At 44.5% G+C, this 18,513-nt stretch overlaps 1 protein-coding gene across 1 annotated transcript in view; it reads left to right on the plus strand.

Moving 5' to 3' along the window:
- The first annotated feature begins 550 nt into the window (after positions 1 to 550).
- TTC9 (tetratricopeptide repeat domain 9) overlaps positions 551 to 18,513 on the plus strand; it is a 34,724-nt gene continuing 16,761 nt past the window's right edge. Inside the window, exon 1 of the mRNA XM_088471305.1 lies at positions 551 to 973. Within this exon, the coding sequence (XP_088327431.1) occupies positions 688 to 973 (286 nt within the window). The 5' untranslated portion in view covers positions 551 to 687. The remainder of the gene's footprint in view (positions 974 to 18,513) is intronic.

Raw genomic sequence — 18,513 nt, forward strand, 5'->3', positions numbered from 1 at the left:
CACCTCTGAAATGGCGTTAAGACGCTCAGGCACACCTGCGTTCGCACCTCCACTCCCCCATTTCTAGTGGCCAGCCCCTGTCACCACTCACAAACAGCTTCTCCTGTAACTCATTCAGCCGGGCTGTTTATGCGCCGCGAGCGACCGCTTCCCGATCGCTCGCACTGGTTCGCGCACGCGCATTGCGATCTGTACACATGCGCAGAATGCATACAATCGGCTGGCTGCGTGCGAACGCATCCTAGCGAGCAGGTCTGAATCAGGCCCTGGTTATAATGATAACTACTATATGAGACATCAGTACTCTCCAGCTATGCATAATATTTAATTGAAATTAATTTTAAATGTCACATGTATTGCCAGCTGTGCAATTCAAGAGGTTCTGCAGCAGCTGATGAGGAGTGAATGGTGATGATAAGCAGGACATATAGATAGGGATATCCATGCTGTGTGATGTGTAAAATAGTGAGGAGGCTGCTGACTGTCCCTTTAACAGCTGAGGAAGGGGCTGCACTGGGCGGAGGGAGGGAGGGGAGCTGTTTGTGTCTGGTGTGTCTGCAGACGGATCTGCTGCTGCTGTGTACACTCTGATCTGTGCGGATCTCCCCAGCCTGATCGCTGTTATATCACTACAGACAGCACTCCGTCCCCGGGCATAGCATGTAACCACTGTCCGCCTACAGAGACATGGACCGGGCTAGCCTCACCGGGGGGCTCCGAGGGGACCCGGGGCAGCTCATCCATAGATCCCTGGACTTCAAGAGCCAGGGGGCGCAGTGCTACAAGGACAAGAAGTACCGGGAGGCCATCGGCAAGTACCACCGGGCTCTGCTGGAACTGAAGGGTCTTCCAGGGAAGCAGGACACTGCTGATACCCAGCAACAGCCCCCTATACCCGTGCAGGGGATGCTAACGGAGGAGCAGGGAAGGGCGGTGGAGAGCATTGAGGTGGATTGTTACAATAGCTTGGCAGGTGGGTGACGGGCATGATGCTAGCTGACATCTGTACACATACATATAACAGTGTTACCATGCCCGGGTTACATGGAGATGGCATATATCTGTACTAAATAAGGGGTATGTGTTTATTATACCTAACATGCCACATTACCTGGGTGTGATGTGATGCCCACCAGCTGGGTTCCAGATTACATGGAATTGACATATATCTATATTAAATGAACAATATGTGTTCTCTAGCCTATACCTAACAGAGAATAATGCCCATTGTGCCACATTATCTGGGTGTGATATAATGCCCACCACCAATGCCCAGGTTACATGGATATAGCATATATGTTATGCTTTCTCTACACCTAACAGAGAATAATGCCTCCTGTGCCTCATTACCTGGGTGTGATATAATGCCCCCTGTGCCACAGTACCTGGATGTGATATAATGCTCCCTGTGCCACAGTACCTGGGTGTGATATAATGCTCTCTGTGCCACAGTACCTGGGTGTGATATAATGCCCCCTGTGCCACAGTAGCTGAGTATAATGTGATGCCCACCACCAGTGCCCAGGTTACATGGAGATGGCATATATCTGTACTAAGGTTATGTGTTCTCTAAACCTAACAGATAATTATGCCCCCTATGCAACATTACCTGGGTGCAATATGATGCCCATGCCAGTGCCCAGGTTACATGGAGATGGCATATAGCTATGTGTGATGCAGGCATCGGCGAGTTTCTGGCGAGTCTGCCCAATGTTTTAAAGGGGCAATCATTTAAAAATGCAAAACCAACCTGGTTTATTTAATACAGATATAGGGCCTGATTCAGCATGGATTGCAACAGCAAACGCAAATCGTCCGATTATTGCGTACTGCACATGCTATGCGTTGCACCGCGATTACGGACGCATTGTGGAATCCATTATAGAGTGAGTGACAGGCTGTGAATTATGGGGGGTGCTGACGGGGGAGTGGTTGAAGAAACGCAGACGTGCCTTTCCATTTGAACGCCGTTGTATGGGCGTGCATAAATTAGCCACTGCGATTACCAACGCAGCCTGAGCACTCACTGCGTGCGACGAGACTTGCAATATCCAAGACAGGTCAGAGCTGCTGTAATTGTGCGTGAAGGGCCGATGTTCTCCAATGTTACCGATGTATACGCAGGACTGCAAGGTATTACAGATGTGAGAAGGCAGTAGCCGGGGGTCTCTATGCTGGCTGAGCGGTGGCAGACATTAGCATATTTTCGCATTCATTGTGTGTGATTACATAGTTGCGATCTGTGCTGAATCAGGCCCTTAGTACGAACCATTTTTATTTAATTTTTAGTTGAGATATTTTTATTGTTTCAAACCAACATTTAAAGTTAATGTTAGTAATTAATAGAAGTCCTCCTGTATCTTTTTTGTTACTGACAGATGAACATGTGACATATTTTGCTGCTGTAAATTTACTGACCTTTGGTCAAGGCTTTAAATGGACAAGTTTGGGCTGAATTCCATTTTTATTTTTGCACAGAGCAGTATCCGCATTAGGGCATTATTTGTACGTAATGTCTGCATCGCTGTAGAGGGGTACAGTATTGCTTACCGGTTTATTTTTGCTATCTACAAATTAAGGCCCTCATTCAGAGCCACTCGCTATTTGCGGTCGTTCGTTCTAAAACAAGGGGTGGCTATTCAAATGAACCGTTCGCTGTTTGCGGTCTGTTCACGCCTCTATGTCTGAACGAGCGAACAAAACTTGCGTTCGTTTTTTGGAAAAATACGCCCCCTGGCCGCTCGCATCCTACGTCATGTCCACTATTTATTAGATTAATCGAGTACATCGACAAGGGTATGAACTGCTCGCTATTCTTGGGGTTGGTGTTTGCTACCACAATTTTGCGAGCAGTTCTGACTATAAAATAACCCAGTGACGTGGTCAATGACGCTGCTGTTTTAAATATGCACACCCATAAAACGCCCGTTTTGACCTTTAAGCACGCCTGCGTTCTGATTTTCACTCCCCATTTTCAAGCACCTTCCCCTGTTACCACCCACATACGCCTCTTTCTGTCACTCAAAATAGCAGGCACTCGCTATTTTGCGAGCACATGAATTTCCGCCGCACTGACTGGTTAGCGCATGCGTATAACGATCCGTACGCATGCGCAGTTGGACAAACATCGCTCGGAACGAACGAGCGGCCGCTTACGAGCGGCTCTGAATCAGGCCCTAAGTGCATTCTCTACAACTCCGTTCCCCAGCATTTTATTCTATAGAAGTACGCCTTGTTTACATATTGTATTTACTTTTAGTTCTTTTTTTTTTTTGGTATGTGGAGGAGTTCAGTATGATTGGTCAACAGTTATCATGTTGACATAAGATTGTCAACATGGTTGAGCTGTTGACATGTCAACACGATGAACTGTTAACAAACCGGCCCTGGTGGGGTCTAGCTATGTCTTACCTTCTCCCGGCGGCTGCAGCGTCTCCAGCGTCTCCAGCGTCTTCTTCCAGGTCCCGGCGGTCAAGGGATGATGAGTTCTGGTGGCGAGGTCTCTGCAGCGGCGTTCTGGTGAGTATTAAACCCCTTACCCCTAAATCCTAACAATAACCCTCCCCCTAGTGCCTAACATTAACTTTTACCCTTCCCTCACCCCGGAACCCTAACCTACCCCCAAAGCCTAACCCTAACCCTCCCCCTACTGCCTAACATTAAATTTTACCCTTCCCCCCCCACCCAGAACCCTAACCTTCCCCTGCAGCCTAACCCTAGTGCTCCCGGCAGTCCTAACAATCGGCATCCCCAGCGTGTCGACATTTTACATGGTTACAGTTCAGATGTCGACATTGTGGACATGTCGACACGGCGGCTGCGGACAGTTTGAACCATGTCGATATCATGACTGACAACATTATTACTGTTGACTGTTGATCGGATACCCTTTTGGACTTGTCTTACGTGATGTCACTATTGCCATACAGAGCATGGTGTTAATTCAGCCTGAGCAGAATTATGCCATCTCCATGTAACCTGGGCACTGGTGGTGGGCATCACATTATACTCAGCTACTGTGGCACAGGGGGCATTATATCACACCTGGAATAAGGAATCACACTCACTAGGGAGCATTTGTTCCTCCATTCACATACTGCTAAACATGATAGCCTTATAACTAGACAGGTTAGAATTCATCTCCCCAGTGATTGATGGCAGGGGTGGGTGTAGGTCTTCCGCCGTTGTAGCCGGCCTCACAGACGGAGATTCCTGTGTTTGTAGCCAGGCCTTGGAGTGATTATCCAATTAATTCACTGAACCTGGCATTGTGTTTATGTTCATTAATTGATTACTAAAGATATACAGATTGCACTACAGGTGGACACCTTGATATACAATTAGTATAATAAATTGCCTATTAAAATGATAGTTTGCTTATTACCATAACGGGCACGTTTTTACTGTCCATATTGGAAATGACAGTGTCTTCATTTTTGCAAGTGGAAATATTTACTCGTTCCTAGTCCTGGGCATAAATGTTGGGGATGGAATAGCTTCGCTTTCTGGCAGAAAACATGTTGGACGTTTGCTGTAGATTTGCAGCTGCAGATGAATGTCATTCTTCCAGCACTTCCACAACTGTCTATTTTGGGAATGACGCCTGCTTCATGTTGGCTCCTGAGTGAGATTAAGGCTATACTTGGCTGTAGTTTGGTCACTGCTGCCCGCCACCTAACCATACAGCCACGTGCATCCAGAGTGTGAGGATATTGTGCTTGCTTTAGTGAGGAGCACATTTTATGCGATGGGAGTTTTGCCCCCTGAAATCTGTAAAGAAAGCTGTATGTCATGATTTATATCAGCATGTTTTTTATTTTTAGATGTTTGATTGTGTGTGACAATAATATTGTAAACCATGCAGGGGTATTAATCTGCCAACGGGCTGGTCGGAACGCTGGCACTTCGAAACCATCAACATCGCCCATTTTTCCTCGCTTCCGTGGCCCTGACACTCCCTCCATAATTCCTTGAATCCTGCGCCCATCACAAGGGATTTCCTGTACCACAATTACGCTGGGGACAAAGAGAGTAATCAAAATAAAAACCTCTAAAGGTGCATACACACACAACGTTTTTTTGAACGATTATCGATTAACGATATCGATTATTGTTCATCGTTGAAAAAATCGTTTACTTTCTAAGTTAAAATGATGAACGATTATCGTTCATGCGCGTTCACGTTTGTAGTTTGTAGTTCAGTCAGACTGACCAACTCAACGATTTTCAGTAAGGGAATATGCAAAAATCGTTTGCAGTTCAAAAAAATCGTTCATTACACTTTAAAAAAATCTGACAGATAATCTGACAGAAAATCGTTCATAAAATCGTTGGTAACAAAATCGCTGTGTGTGTATGCAACTTTAAGAATGAAAGAGCAGCGTAAGATCTGGGGATCACTGTTTCTTAATTCCAAATATTAGCTTTACTCTAAAGGTGCATATACACACACAATGATTTTTTGAACGATTATCGCTAACGATATAGTTTATCGTTCAATAATTAAAAAAATTGTTCACTTTCCGAGTTAAAATGAACGATTATCGTTCATGTGCGTTCACGTTTGTAGTTCAATCAGACTGACCAACTGAACGATTTTCATTAAGGGAATATGCAAATATCGTTTGTAGTTCAAAAAAATCGCTCATTACACTTTAAAAAATCTGACAGATAATCTGACAGAAAATCGTTGGTAACAAAATTGTTGTGTGTGTGTGTATGCAGCTTAAGTTGTGATATTTCCACCATCTGTTTGCTACGGTATGTAAATGTCATTAGGGAATGCTCTTTATGTAATATATACATATGTGTCCTTTACACATCTTTGCTTCAGTTGCGCCAAAAAGCCCCTCTTTGGGCGTCAGGTCCCACGTCGGGTGTCCTTTTTGTGTCTTGTTTTTTTGCAGAAACTGTGTCGGTCGCAATGCTTTGCGACTAGGACGCACCAGAAGGCGCTGCTGATTCATTTGATATGTGTCTGTGTGCGACTGCGGAGTCTCTTAATCAGCATGCGCAGTGCTACGATGCAGCGGCCACAGCTTTTTCCACGCCAAGTTCTGCTTACAGGCTCAGTCGCACACCGATATACAAGTGTCACCTGTCAGATGAATCAGCAGTTTCCTGGTGCTTCCTAGCCCACATCGTATTGCCACTTAAACGCATTTTTGGCAAACAAAAATGCCTGATGCAAGCGGAGTGGCACGGGACCTGGCGGCTCACTCATGCATCCGTATTTACAATTTTATATGAGTGAATAGTTATTTTAGAATGTGAATTAGAAAAATGGGCTAATTTTATGATCTAGTCAAAAACCTATGATCCAGGTCCTAATCAATGACCATGTGCGTCAAATTTATTAATGATCAATAATACTGAAATATAATTAAAAACATATAGTAAAACCAGCTGCAGCACCCTGATTCATACTTGCCTCCCAAAAATCGGGTGCCGCTCCCAGCAACCAGCAAGAGTAGGCAATTCTCCTGTAATGGCTGCCGGCCCCCCTTGACCCCCCGCACCTGCACGTGAAAGTGGGTTGTTCCGGGGGGTGATGACGCGATTTGCGTTGAATCGCCTCATCGTAGAAATCCAAACAAGTGACTACAGGTGGTTGTCTGCGTCCAGTGTATGTGGTACAGCAGCACCAAATCACAGATTGAACACTCCTTTTCTTTAGCAGAAGGGATTTTAGTCCTTTGATAAATCAGTCCCTGAATTCTATCCCTAAAACCTCCTTTATGGATTGGCTGCTGTTGAGCCCATTCCGTGTACTTGACCAAGGCTAAAATGTGTCTGACTGGGAGAGCTGGGGGCATATGCCAACCAGGCTGGTACATTTGTCTTTTAGAGCCGTCCAGCTAATTGTACGCAGCCGCAAGCAAAAGCATTAAGGGGTCTATGTACTAAGCAGTGATAAGTCTGTGATAAGGTGCCAGCCAATCAGCTCCCAACTGTCATTTTTCAAACACAACCTGTGAGATGACAGTTGGGAACTGATTGGCTGGCACCCTTATCACTTTTCACTCTCTCTTATCACTCCTTAGTACATAGACCCCTAAGTTATTGTCTGTAATTCCACCATCTTTCTGGGACCACTTTAAGCCCTGCTAATATACATTTATGTCCTACAATTAAACCTTAAGGTGTCCACACACAATGGTTTGTTCTTTCACAATACGATCATATTCTATGAGATTTTTCAATTTTTGTTACTTATGTAGCTCAAAGCCTTCATCAAAAGATCTTTCAGAAATATGATAATCACAGTTTGAACGTCAGTCTTGACTTATTAAGAAGATGTATATTTATGTGTACGCAGGCTGCATGATCATTATCAGTGATATCCTTCCCTTGTGAATGTGCGATTACATCCAATGAAATTGTGGGGGTTACGTCCAGTAAAACCACCATGATTTCAAAACATGAAGCCGCTGCTTTCACAGTCATATTCATTTGCTCCATGTACAAAAAGCAGTTACAGCACTGAAACTCTGTCTACCTAAAATGTAGCTAGGGGAATGATCAGACTGCTCAGCTTCTAAACAGGAAAAGGTGCAGGATGCGGCTGAAATGGGTGGCCAGTTGAACAGTTCTGTTCTAGACGGGAGTCCTTTTATATTTGGGATACATGTTGTACTTACAGAGATGATCTAGGAAGTAGAAAAATATTTAAGTCATCTGAATTTTTATTGATAAGTTTTAAAAAAAACAAAAGAAAACAAAAACATTTTATAGAGATGTCAACCGTGGTCAGAATCTTTTTGTTTATGCGGTTTTACGTTGTTGACAATTGTTCATGACCTTCAGCTGCTTATTTAAAGCACATGGCATTCAATTTGCGAGCGTTACAATGGTTTATGAAACAAAAAGTTTGCATTTAAAAATATTTGTAGATTGGAAGCAAAGTTGCATTACTTATACCACTTCAGTGTTTGTTTTTTTTATTGTGCTCTTTAAGTCAGCTGTTGGGGGTGTATTTTAGGGCTTCCAGGGGCAGCGTGTCTGTGCTAGATACTGTGTAGCATGCTCAGGCGTGCATTAAAGGCATACCTTGTGTTAGTGAGTGGATCCATAGTACAATATATGGAAACAGTGGTAAAGACATGTCCTGTTCTGTGTTGCAATGTTCTCCCTCGCACTTCCTGATTTTAGGATACCCTCAGGAAAAATAACACAACGCTGTATTCATTATAAGAGAAGACTGTGACCTATGTCATAGGACAATCTCTGCAACATTCACTCCCGGGACAGCGTGTTACAATCTGCCATAGGAAGTCTCACCTGTTTCCTTTGCATCCCACAGAGAATTCCTTGTCTTGTGGTCTCAATAAGCTTCTATTTTTCTTCTAGCTACATTTATATACAATGGCAAAAATATAATATGCTATAAAATAAAACTAGGTGTGATACAATTTGCCGACATGTACAGGAGACGGCATGTTGAGCGTGCGGGTGTTGGTAGCAGCAGTGATTTTGGCAGATCCCAACTCTAAAATCGTCCTGACGTCGGCTGTCAACATTCTCTTGTTGACGTGAATGTTGGCATATTGATCAGTGACATATTGAATATTAACATTCACATTCTGACCCAGGGGCGGAACAAGTGGTGGTGCAGCCGGTGGCTTGCACTGGGGCCTGCTGTGGTGCAGGGGCCCGTAGCCTCCGCTGCATCCACCGCTAGTGTCCCCCGGACCCCACAAATGTAGTGCAGGCCGCGGCGGCTGTGTGTTTGTTATAGCAGCCAATGAGAGTCAGACTGACTCTCATTGGCTGCTGCGTCCACGGAGGGAGCCGACTGGAGCTCACTCATGAGCTCCGCCTTCCGTCTCGCCCCACAGCGGGTGATGGGAGAGATGTCACGACGTCTCCCCCATAGTGCAGAAGAGTGGACCGGTAGGAGCAGACAACGGCTGTCGCGGCAGGAGGTTGTGTGTTTTTTATTTTTGTGTGTATGTGTAAGGGGGAGCGCTACTGGGGGCACTGTTTAGGGGGGGCAGCTACTGGGGGCACTGTATAGGGGGGCAGCTACTGGGGGCACTGTATAAGGGGGACTACTACTGGGGGCAATGCATAGGGGGGACTACTACTGGGGGCACTGTATAGGGGGGCAGCTGCTGGGGGCAATGCATAGGGGGGACTACTACTGGGGGCAATGCATAGGGGTGACTTCAATAGCTTGTGATACTGTATGGTGTCTTGATTGATTTTCTCCAGCAATTTTCAAATTAGATCAATGTATATATTTGTAAGTGGTTTCACTCCAGTATAACAAAAGCACTGTCTTTGCATATACATCTCAGCTGATCACTTGGTTAGAATGTCATATTTATCGCTGTATGAATAATTGATTACCCTTATTTAAAATATTCAGTGATCACTTTGATCCCTAAAGTAACGGTTACATCTACACTTCTATTGTTTCCATTACACTACTCTATACCCTCCCAGCGGTCGTCATAGCAACCTAACCATTCTCCCGTATACTGTCCGATACCTTTGGCGTGACATTATATGGTAGAGATCGGGGTTGACGTCGGGGACCACTGCTTGAACTTATGTTTTCAAAGGTTTACTGCACATAGCAGATCGCTCACTTCCTTTCCTCTATATTGTTTTATGAGAGGCAGCAGCAGAGCCTATATGCAGAATTTTTTCCCTTTCTTTTCATTAATATATAGATACTTCATGACTCAAATTATAATTGTTATCCCTACAGGATTTATTCATTATAGTATCATGTGATAATTATCCTTATTTGCATACACTTATACTTTCCCAGTGGTTCCCATACCAACCTAATGATCCTCTCATTGTTTGACCGATACCTATTGGCAAGACAAACAGCAGAGATTGGGGTTGACGACGCGGATCATTGTTGTCTTGATTTCAAGGGGTTATTGCACCAGCAAATCTCTCATTCTTTCTCCTTTACACTGTACGAGGGATCGGTATCGTTCTAATCCCGACGGTGGAAGACCGGCAGTGAAGATCCCGGCAGGTAAGTATATATAACTATTACTAACCTAACCCCCTAACCCTCCCTTAGGGGTGCCTAACCCTAAAATCCTCCCAAGTGCTTAACCCTAACCCCCCTGTAAGTGCCTGAACCTAACCCCCCCCCTTCCCCGGAGCCTAAACCTAAGTCTCCTGGGGGGTGCCTAACCCCAACCCCCCCCCTTCCCCTAGCCTAAACCTAGCCCTAAGCCCCCCCGGGAGCCCCTAACCCCCCCCCACCCCCTCCGCGGCTGTCCGTGCCCGACTAACCTTCGATCGGTATCCCGGGTGTCGGGCTCCCGGCGTAGGTAAAATGACAGGCGTCGGTATTTCCACACCTGTCATTAGACCCCTGCCGGAATTAGACAGTCGGGAAGCCGGCGGTCGGGCTTCCTGACTGCATCCCCTGTACGAGGAGGAACAGCAGAGCCTATTTGCAGAATCTATAACACCCAACTTTTCTTTTTCTGCAATTTTTCTTTGTAGCTGGATGATACAATGTAACGGTCATTTTTCACATGTCCATAGATATTCCTTATTTTGTCTCAAACCTGGTGTTTTTTATTACCATTATTTTAACATTTATGTTGGTATGTTCATATGTATATTTTGCTGCTTGACAGGATAATGGAAAGACGGGGTATTTTCCATTGCCTGAGTATATTGTAGATTTGTACAGTCTTGTCTATATCTCATTATATTCTACCAAGCCAAATGAGTTTTGTGAGTCAATTTTACTTTTTTGTGTATTAAAGGTTATGTTTTAACTATATTCTATATAGTTAACTATATTCTACTGGGCAAATATAAGTCATTTGAGTGTTCTTACTACAGAGAGTGGAAACCCTCCAACTATTTTTGTTTTGGTCCAATTTCACTCTGAGTAGCACCTGCATGGTTTAATACATACCTAGTGATAGGTCAGTACTTTACTACCAGTGGTTATAACTCTTTCCCCTTTGTTTTTGCCCTTCTTATACATTTATATTATTATTTGGTGACAATATATACCTGTGCGGTGACTCTTTATCCCCCTACCCCTTTTTCCTAACTTGTTTGATAAAATGTTAAACAGACCTGATGGGTTTTTTATGATTAACATTTTGACACCCACATGCCCAGGTGGGGAATTGCCAGTATTAGACTTAAGTTGTGCAGCAGTGCTCCTCAGAGTGGGCCTGCAAAGTCGCCGCAAGTGCGTACGGCCATGGCACCCAGATTTACTACTCTATGCAAATGACAGTATGTGTGCGGCGTCATGCTTACAGTCGAACCACCCACTGTTTTTCTGTCCACAGATACAACTGTCATCATTAGTATCAGCACTTACACCTAACTCATGCTGGGAGCAAAAGATCCGTTAGAAACAGTCACGTGTGGGGCCTCTGAGCTGTTTTGGCTGGGCCGCTTCAGGGCATCACTATATAACACCTATTTTAGTACTTTTATATCACTTTTTCAGTTTGTTTTTTATTCATGTAACATTTACATTTCTCTCACCCCTGTAACACTCCTAAAACAAAGTAGTTGCTTTCACTTTCTTTAACACTTCACTTGCTTTCTTTCACTAGTGTGGTGGCTTGGGTTAGTTTGGTTGGGCTAGCTTGGGGGTGTCCTACGCAGGGGCGTAACTAGGTATTTGAAGGCCCCATAGCAAAAGTTTGTAAGGGCCCCTTTGTACCACCTAAAAGTGATTAAATGTATATAACACATGTAACTGACAAGGAAAATGGGCCCCATAGCAGCTGCCTCTCTTGCACTTATGGTAGTTACGCCCATGGTCCTACGCCCCAGACTCGAACCCTTTTGAATGCTAGGGACTTACCCGATGATGAGGTTACATGGATGTGGTGGGTAAGCAGAAAACTTTGGCCAAAATTATGTGAAAAACCTCTTTTATGTGATGGAAAATGTATTATCATTTTGTGTAGTAATGTTTGTATAGTGCACCTACATTCTATTTTTCTGTGGTAATACAGAAATTGTGTCTCCAACATCCCCCCCTCCCCATTACTTTCTTGTTTCTGCTTTGTAGAACTTTATGGATAATGCGCTTATGGATAATAGATCCCATACCTGTACTCACTGAGCACATTAAAGCCGTTTTTAAAGTGGCTATTTATTTTTCTCAAAGGAATCCTTTCATTCGTATACATGTTTTATTAACATCCCACTAATACTAATGTGGTGAATAGAAGATTTTTCTCCCCTCGCATCGCAGATATTTCCTTAGTGCTTTGAATAGTAAAGTGAGCGGATTGGAACCCCACTGCCCAGTACTGCTTTCTAGGTGATTACAGTGAGAGATGTAGTATTATTTAGTGTATAAGAGCTATTGATATACTGGGAAATATACAAAAATGAGCTTGAACAGATCTTAGATCACAAAGTGATAAAAACATTTCTAACAGTTTTATTAAATGTGTCAGAAGTAGACCTACAAGATATTCTACAAATTGTATTACTGTATATAGAATTAGCATAGAATCCTATATTATTCATATCGCTTGTTACATACTGTATAGTAGAAATGGATACTTGAAATCAGAGATCCATTCATTCTAAACAGGAATGTTGTATGTCTCTGTGTATACATATGCAAACATTAGCAGTGCTACGCACAACGTATCATGTACTAAGGCTCAGTGGTGAATTGACTGGGGGAGGGTGGTGGGCAGGCAGGGTTGTTAAAAAGGGGACGTGGTTATAAGACCAGCGTCCGCGATGCCGCCGGTCTCAATACGACAATGGAATCCTGACAAGGGACTTAAGAGGGGCGTGGAAATACCGACGCCTATCTTAATCCCGACGCCGGAATGCCGAAGGACGCCAGCCTGAACGAGGTAAGTCCGGGCACCCTTAACCGCACGGGGGGAGGGTTAGGTTTAGGGAGCATAGCGGGGTTAGAGTTAGGGCTGCCAAATCCTAACCTCCCCCCCCAAAACCTAAGGTGGAAGGTTAGGCACTACTGGAGGGGGGTTAGGGTTAGGCACTAAGGGGAGAGGGTTAGGTTTAGGCACGAAGGGGAGGGTTACCGATAGGGGGGAAGCAGGGAGGGTAAGTATACTTACCCAACCCCCTGTCGGGCTACCAACCATCGGGATGCTCCTGTCGATATTCTGACAGGAGGCATCCTGACAGCCGGCATAAGATACCCATTCCATTAAAAAGTATGATGCCCATTTAAATGGTTTATAATGATGCCATTTCTAGCAATGAGTCAGCAAGGCTCACTAGTTCCAAGGAGGAATAGGGAATTACTATGCATATATTAATGGAGGTATCTGTTCTGTCTGTTCAGGCTCTTCTCATACACCTGCAATTTCTTTCAGCATTCTTAAGTTAAATATTCTCATGCCAGGCTTGGAATGGTAACTCTTTCACAACAAAGATAGGCCAGCTCGGTAATACACTGTTAAATCACAGTAAGAGTATACATCTCAGGCCTATTTTGCAAATATAACTCCTATCCCATGTATCTCTGTTTGCTGCGTACACTCTCCAGTCTAAGGCTGGATTCAATTAGCCACAGTAATTAACCACGGGCTAATGCAGTGGCCGGGACTATTCATTTGTAGCCCGTGGCAGCCTGCGATAAGACCACAGCCTGCATTTAATGCAGATTTCTGTTCGAGTCTGACGTATGCGTGGTGCGTACCAGGGTAATCATACACAAAAGCAGAAAAGGGGTATCCTTCAAGTTACCCTCAGCTCCACATAAACTTTATTAATTAAAATATTATAAAATAAATGTAAGCCTACCAGAAAGTCCACTTACATGTGACGGCAACATATAAACAATATTAATCTTTTTAGTAGTGTTTATTTAGCTTAATCAGGGCCGTAGCTAGGGTAGTGCGACCAGTGCCCTGGCACAGGACACCGCAGGGCAGGGGGCGCTATATGGGCCTGTCACTTTTCCTGTTATCATTCTCATTTGTAGCTTCCTGTTCTTTTATCCCCAGCATCTCCTGGCCTCCCTTATCTCTTCCCTGGCCCTTCCCATGAGGCCAAGGCCCTTTTTCAGGTGTACTATCTTATGTCCCTATTTAAAAATTGGGAGGGGGGACGCCAATGCTCTCTCTGGCACAGGGCACCAAAAAGTCTAGTTACGGCTCTGAGCTTAATATTTATTAAATAGATTGAAATTTCCACCTACAGTAAGTGGTGAGTGGAAAATAAAGCAGAACTGATTAAAACAAGACTAGTGGATCCTATATATTAAATTTATTCTAGGACAATCCTAGTAATTAATTTACAAGGTCCAATCCAATTACCAGCGATTTACTCTCAGGCAGGATTAAGTACGCTTACGGTACCACCAGATTTGTGGATTTTTTTTTTTGTTCCATAGGGCTGCATACAAAAATCCAGAATTCTGGGATGAGATAGGGGGGCGAGTTCCTGTGCCATTGCCAGCGTTCACACGCTGTTGCAACGGCAACTCGCCCCGCTGGTGTCCGGGGGAGAGTTAATTGGTTTGAGCCCAAAAAGTTCAAACAGACGGTGCATGGGGGAAAAAAACATCACACTGAAATATTTAGACATTAAGTGAGTGGCAGTTAAAACCAGTAGCATTTAATGACCGATTGGCCTGGCAAGGCGGACAGGAAGGGTCAGAATGGGTGTGCACTGTAGACATGGATAGTTTAGGGAGAGAACAAGAGTTCAGGGCCCACTTACAGTCTAGGGGGGCAAGTGTATAACTCTTAGTTGAATTGAGATGAGGAGGGAGGTTAATGGGCATGAGCTAAGAATCTGAGCATGGCAATGGTAACTTATATATGGTTACATCATACTTTCCATATCTTGGCATCTAGTGAATCCCCCACCCCCCCCTGCCCCAACAGAGTAGGACACCATCTTGAATTCTGCTTTACTCTCCACTGAAGTGCCGGGGCATTGATTATGCGACTCGCATATCTGTGCAGTGGGGGGCAGGGCAGGGGTGGCACACAGCACAGCCACTGTCCATTTTCCTACCTAAGCAAATTGGATAAAGTGGTCTGAATCCAACTACAGTATCTAATCTTTAGAGTAATGCCATTTATCCTATTATGCACTTTGAATTTCAGATTAAGTTTGCAAAGCTACATCAAATGTAAAAGCTGATTGAACACCATTGCCTTTCACAGAAGCGTCTGTGAGCCAGCTGCAGAATTCTGCCTGTAATTGTATAAGGGAAGATGCTCGGAACAAAGATATTGTGAATGCATCGCATCTGTAGTAATGTCTTTTGTTCTTTTGCTTAAGTATTCTCTTTGTAATGACATGGTGAGACTAAGAACAAAAACAGAACCTATTGGTGAGAATGTGTCTGAAAGCGCAAGGCCTTGTCAAGTTCTTTTTAGAATTATATGACCAAATATATTATAATGACTAGTAAATGATGTGTTTTTAAATTTGTTTTTCTCTGATGCAGGCATTCTACAAATATATAAGTGCATATTTCATTAAACAAATATTGCTGAGAGAGAATAATTCTTAACCGTGTGCTGTGTACTATTGTACCTTAAAAACACTGGTACCCAATAGTGTGGTGGTCGTTATTTTATTGTTTTCCCCTATTTAATTTAATTGTAGCTTAGACAAGTTGAAACATTGGAACGCATAGAGACTGATATGAAGGGCACACACAATTTGGGCAATGCAGTGTTGTATGCATTTAGTTAGATTGCATCTATCCATACAACTGAATAGAGGGGTGATGAGGCATTGTCACATAAGCAAGTTTCAGGACATCTCTGCAAATGCAAGCAATGAGGACCTGGATGTAACGAAAATACGATGAGAGAAACTTAGGGGACCGCTGGTTCGGGACTGACAGACAATTATACACCATAATGAACCGACACATACACAAGAATATATATAAAATATATCACTTATTAATAAACATAAAAATGAGATCCCTCCAATACATCAAAATTTCATTAAAACCACATTACCCAACAATTATATACTGTGTTGCACAGACGGTGTAGTAGTTAGCATTACTGCCTCACAGCACTGAGGTCATGGGTTTGATTCCCGCTACGGCCCTAACTGTGTGGAGTTTGTATATTCTTCCTGTGCATGCGTGGGTTTCCTCCGGGTACTGCGGCTTGCTCCCACACTCCAAACATATACTGGTATGTGCCTGCACATGTGGTAGGTACAGGGCTGCTACCAGGAATCGTGGGGCCCGGGACTGACTAAATATGCAGCCCCCCCCCCCCTGTGTTTTTGCAACTCCGGCCAGGAAGCATCTCCCCCGCCAACACCCCTTCTGTTCCCTACAGACATTTACCTTCTCCTGTGTCTTTTGGCTGCTCCTCTTAGCGATGTGGCTGGATCCTCTTTATTGTACTGGGCAGCCGTAATCCCCCCACATTTCTCTCTCTCTCAGCGCTCCCTCCATTTCCCTCTCTCAGCGATCCTCCCACATTCCCTTCTGTCTATCAGTGCCCTCCGCCACACATTTACCTCTGTATGTCAGTAACACCTACACCCCCCTCTTTTGTCTGTCAGTGATACCCCCTGCCTCTCCTCCCCATTTACCTCTGTCAGCGCTGCTGTGGGGCCCTCACTGCCACCTGTTGCCGCCTTGTGAGGAGAGTCCGACTGTTCGAGTAGTGAAGCGCGCTGATGGGGACAGGAGTGTGCTGCACTGCTGCTCAGGAGTCAGCCATATGCTGGGCTGATCAGCTGCTCTGAGCGCATCTCCTTGTCAGGTGGCTGGTCCGGGGGAGGGGCCAACCGACAGTCACCACCAGCACAGGAACTTCAGGAAGTCAGTGACTGCTGCAGAGCGGATCGTTCCGCAGTGCGCAGTGTTAAAGATCCGCTATGTGCTGGATACCGGCAGGCCCATAACCCTAAGGGGCATCTGATGCATTGCTGGTAGGTCCGTACCTGGGCAGGCGGGCCCACTCCCTGCCTGGGCCCGGGACTCCAGACCCGGCAGTTTCCCCCTGATAGTGGCCCTAGGTAGGTAATATAGATTATAAGCTCCATTGGGGCTGGGACTGATGTAAATGGCCAAATTATTCTTTGTAAAGCGCTGCAGAATGTGTGCGCTATATAAATAACTGGTAATAAATAAAATACTGTTTCAGCAAATATCCAGTGTGCTTCCCTTTTACATAACCTCTTTATATATATCATAGCCTTTTTTTTTAGTGAACTTGTGCTGATGTGGCTCTCACAGACATTTGACTCTCCTGTGACATTGGGGGAAGTGTATCAATCCTCCTAAAGATTGGAGAAGTGATCAAATCGATAGGTTCCCCATAGCAGCCAATCAACTTCTAGCTAGCATTTATCAAGCACATTCTATAAAGGGATAGGTATTAGCCGATTGGTTGCTATGGGCAACCTTTCCACTTTTTAGGAGGTTTGATAAATTAACTCCCCGCTTCCTCAGTGTTTTAGAATGTCATTGGCTCATGTAAAACATCTTCCTGATTTTCTGAAACAGTACCTGATACAGATGATATTACAGTTGGCTCATGTTTTTACTTAATATGGATTTAATACTATTTTAATGTATTACAATTAGAGGCAGAGCCATATATTTTTAATTTTTGACAAATTTATATATTTTGTTTGTACAACAATCAGTCATAACATTAAAACCACTTGCCTAATAATGTGTAGGTATTCCTCGTGCTCTGACCTATGGAGGCATGGACTCCACAAAACTTCTGAAGGTGTCCTGTGGTATCTGGCACCAAGACGTTAGCAGTTGATCCTTTACGTCGTGTAAGTTGCAAATGGCTCGGATTTGTTTTTCCAGTACATCCCACAGATGCTTCATTGAATTGAGATCTTGGGAAATTGGAGGACAAGTCAGCACTTTTAACTCTTTGCCATGTTCCTTAAACCATTACTGAACAATGTTTGCAGTGTAGCAGGGTGCATTATCCTGCTGAAAGAGGCCACAGCCATCAGGGAATACCGTTGCCATTAAGGGGTGTACTTGATCCGCAACAATGTTTAGGTAGGTGGTACGTGTCAAAGTAACATCCACATGAATGCCAGGACCCAAGGTTTCCCAGGAGAACACTTCCCAGAGCATCACACTGCCTCCTACGGCTTGCCTTTCTGCCCATAGTGCATCCTGGTGCCATCTCTTCCCGAGGTGAATTACGCACAGGCACCCAGCTGTCCACATGATGTAAAATAAAACTTGATTCATCAGACTAGGCCACCTTCTTCCATTGCTCCATGGTCCAGTTCTGACACTCAGGTGCCCATTGTAGGTGCTTTTGGCGGTGGACAGGGGTCACCATGGGCACTCTGACCAGTCTATGGCTACACAGCCCCATACGCAGCAAGCTGTGATGCACTGTATGTTCTGACACATATCTGACACACATCACAGCCAGCAGTAACTTTTTCAGCAATTTGTGCTACAGTAGCTTTTTTGGGGATCGGATCAGACGGGTTTGGCCTTCACTCTCCATGCGCATCATGGGCACTGATGACCCTGTTGCCGGTTCACCGGTTGTTCTTCCATGGACCACTTATGGGTAGGTA

Source organism: Taudactylus pleione, unplaced genomic scaffold (assembly GCF_031769625.1).
Source record: "Taudactylus pleione unplaced genomic scaffold, aTauple2 ptg000113l, whole genome shotgun sequence".
Classification (NCBI taxonomy): Eukaryota; Metazoa; Chordata; class Amphibia; order Anura; family Myobatrachidae; genus Taudactylus; species Taudactylus pleione.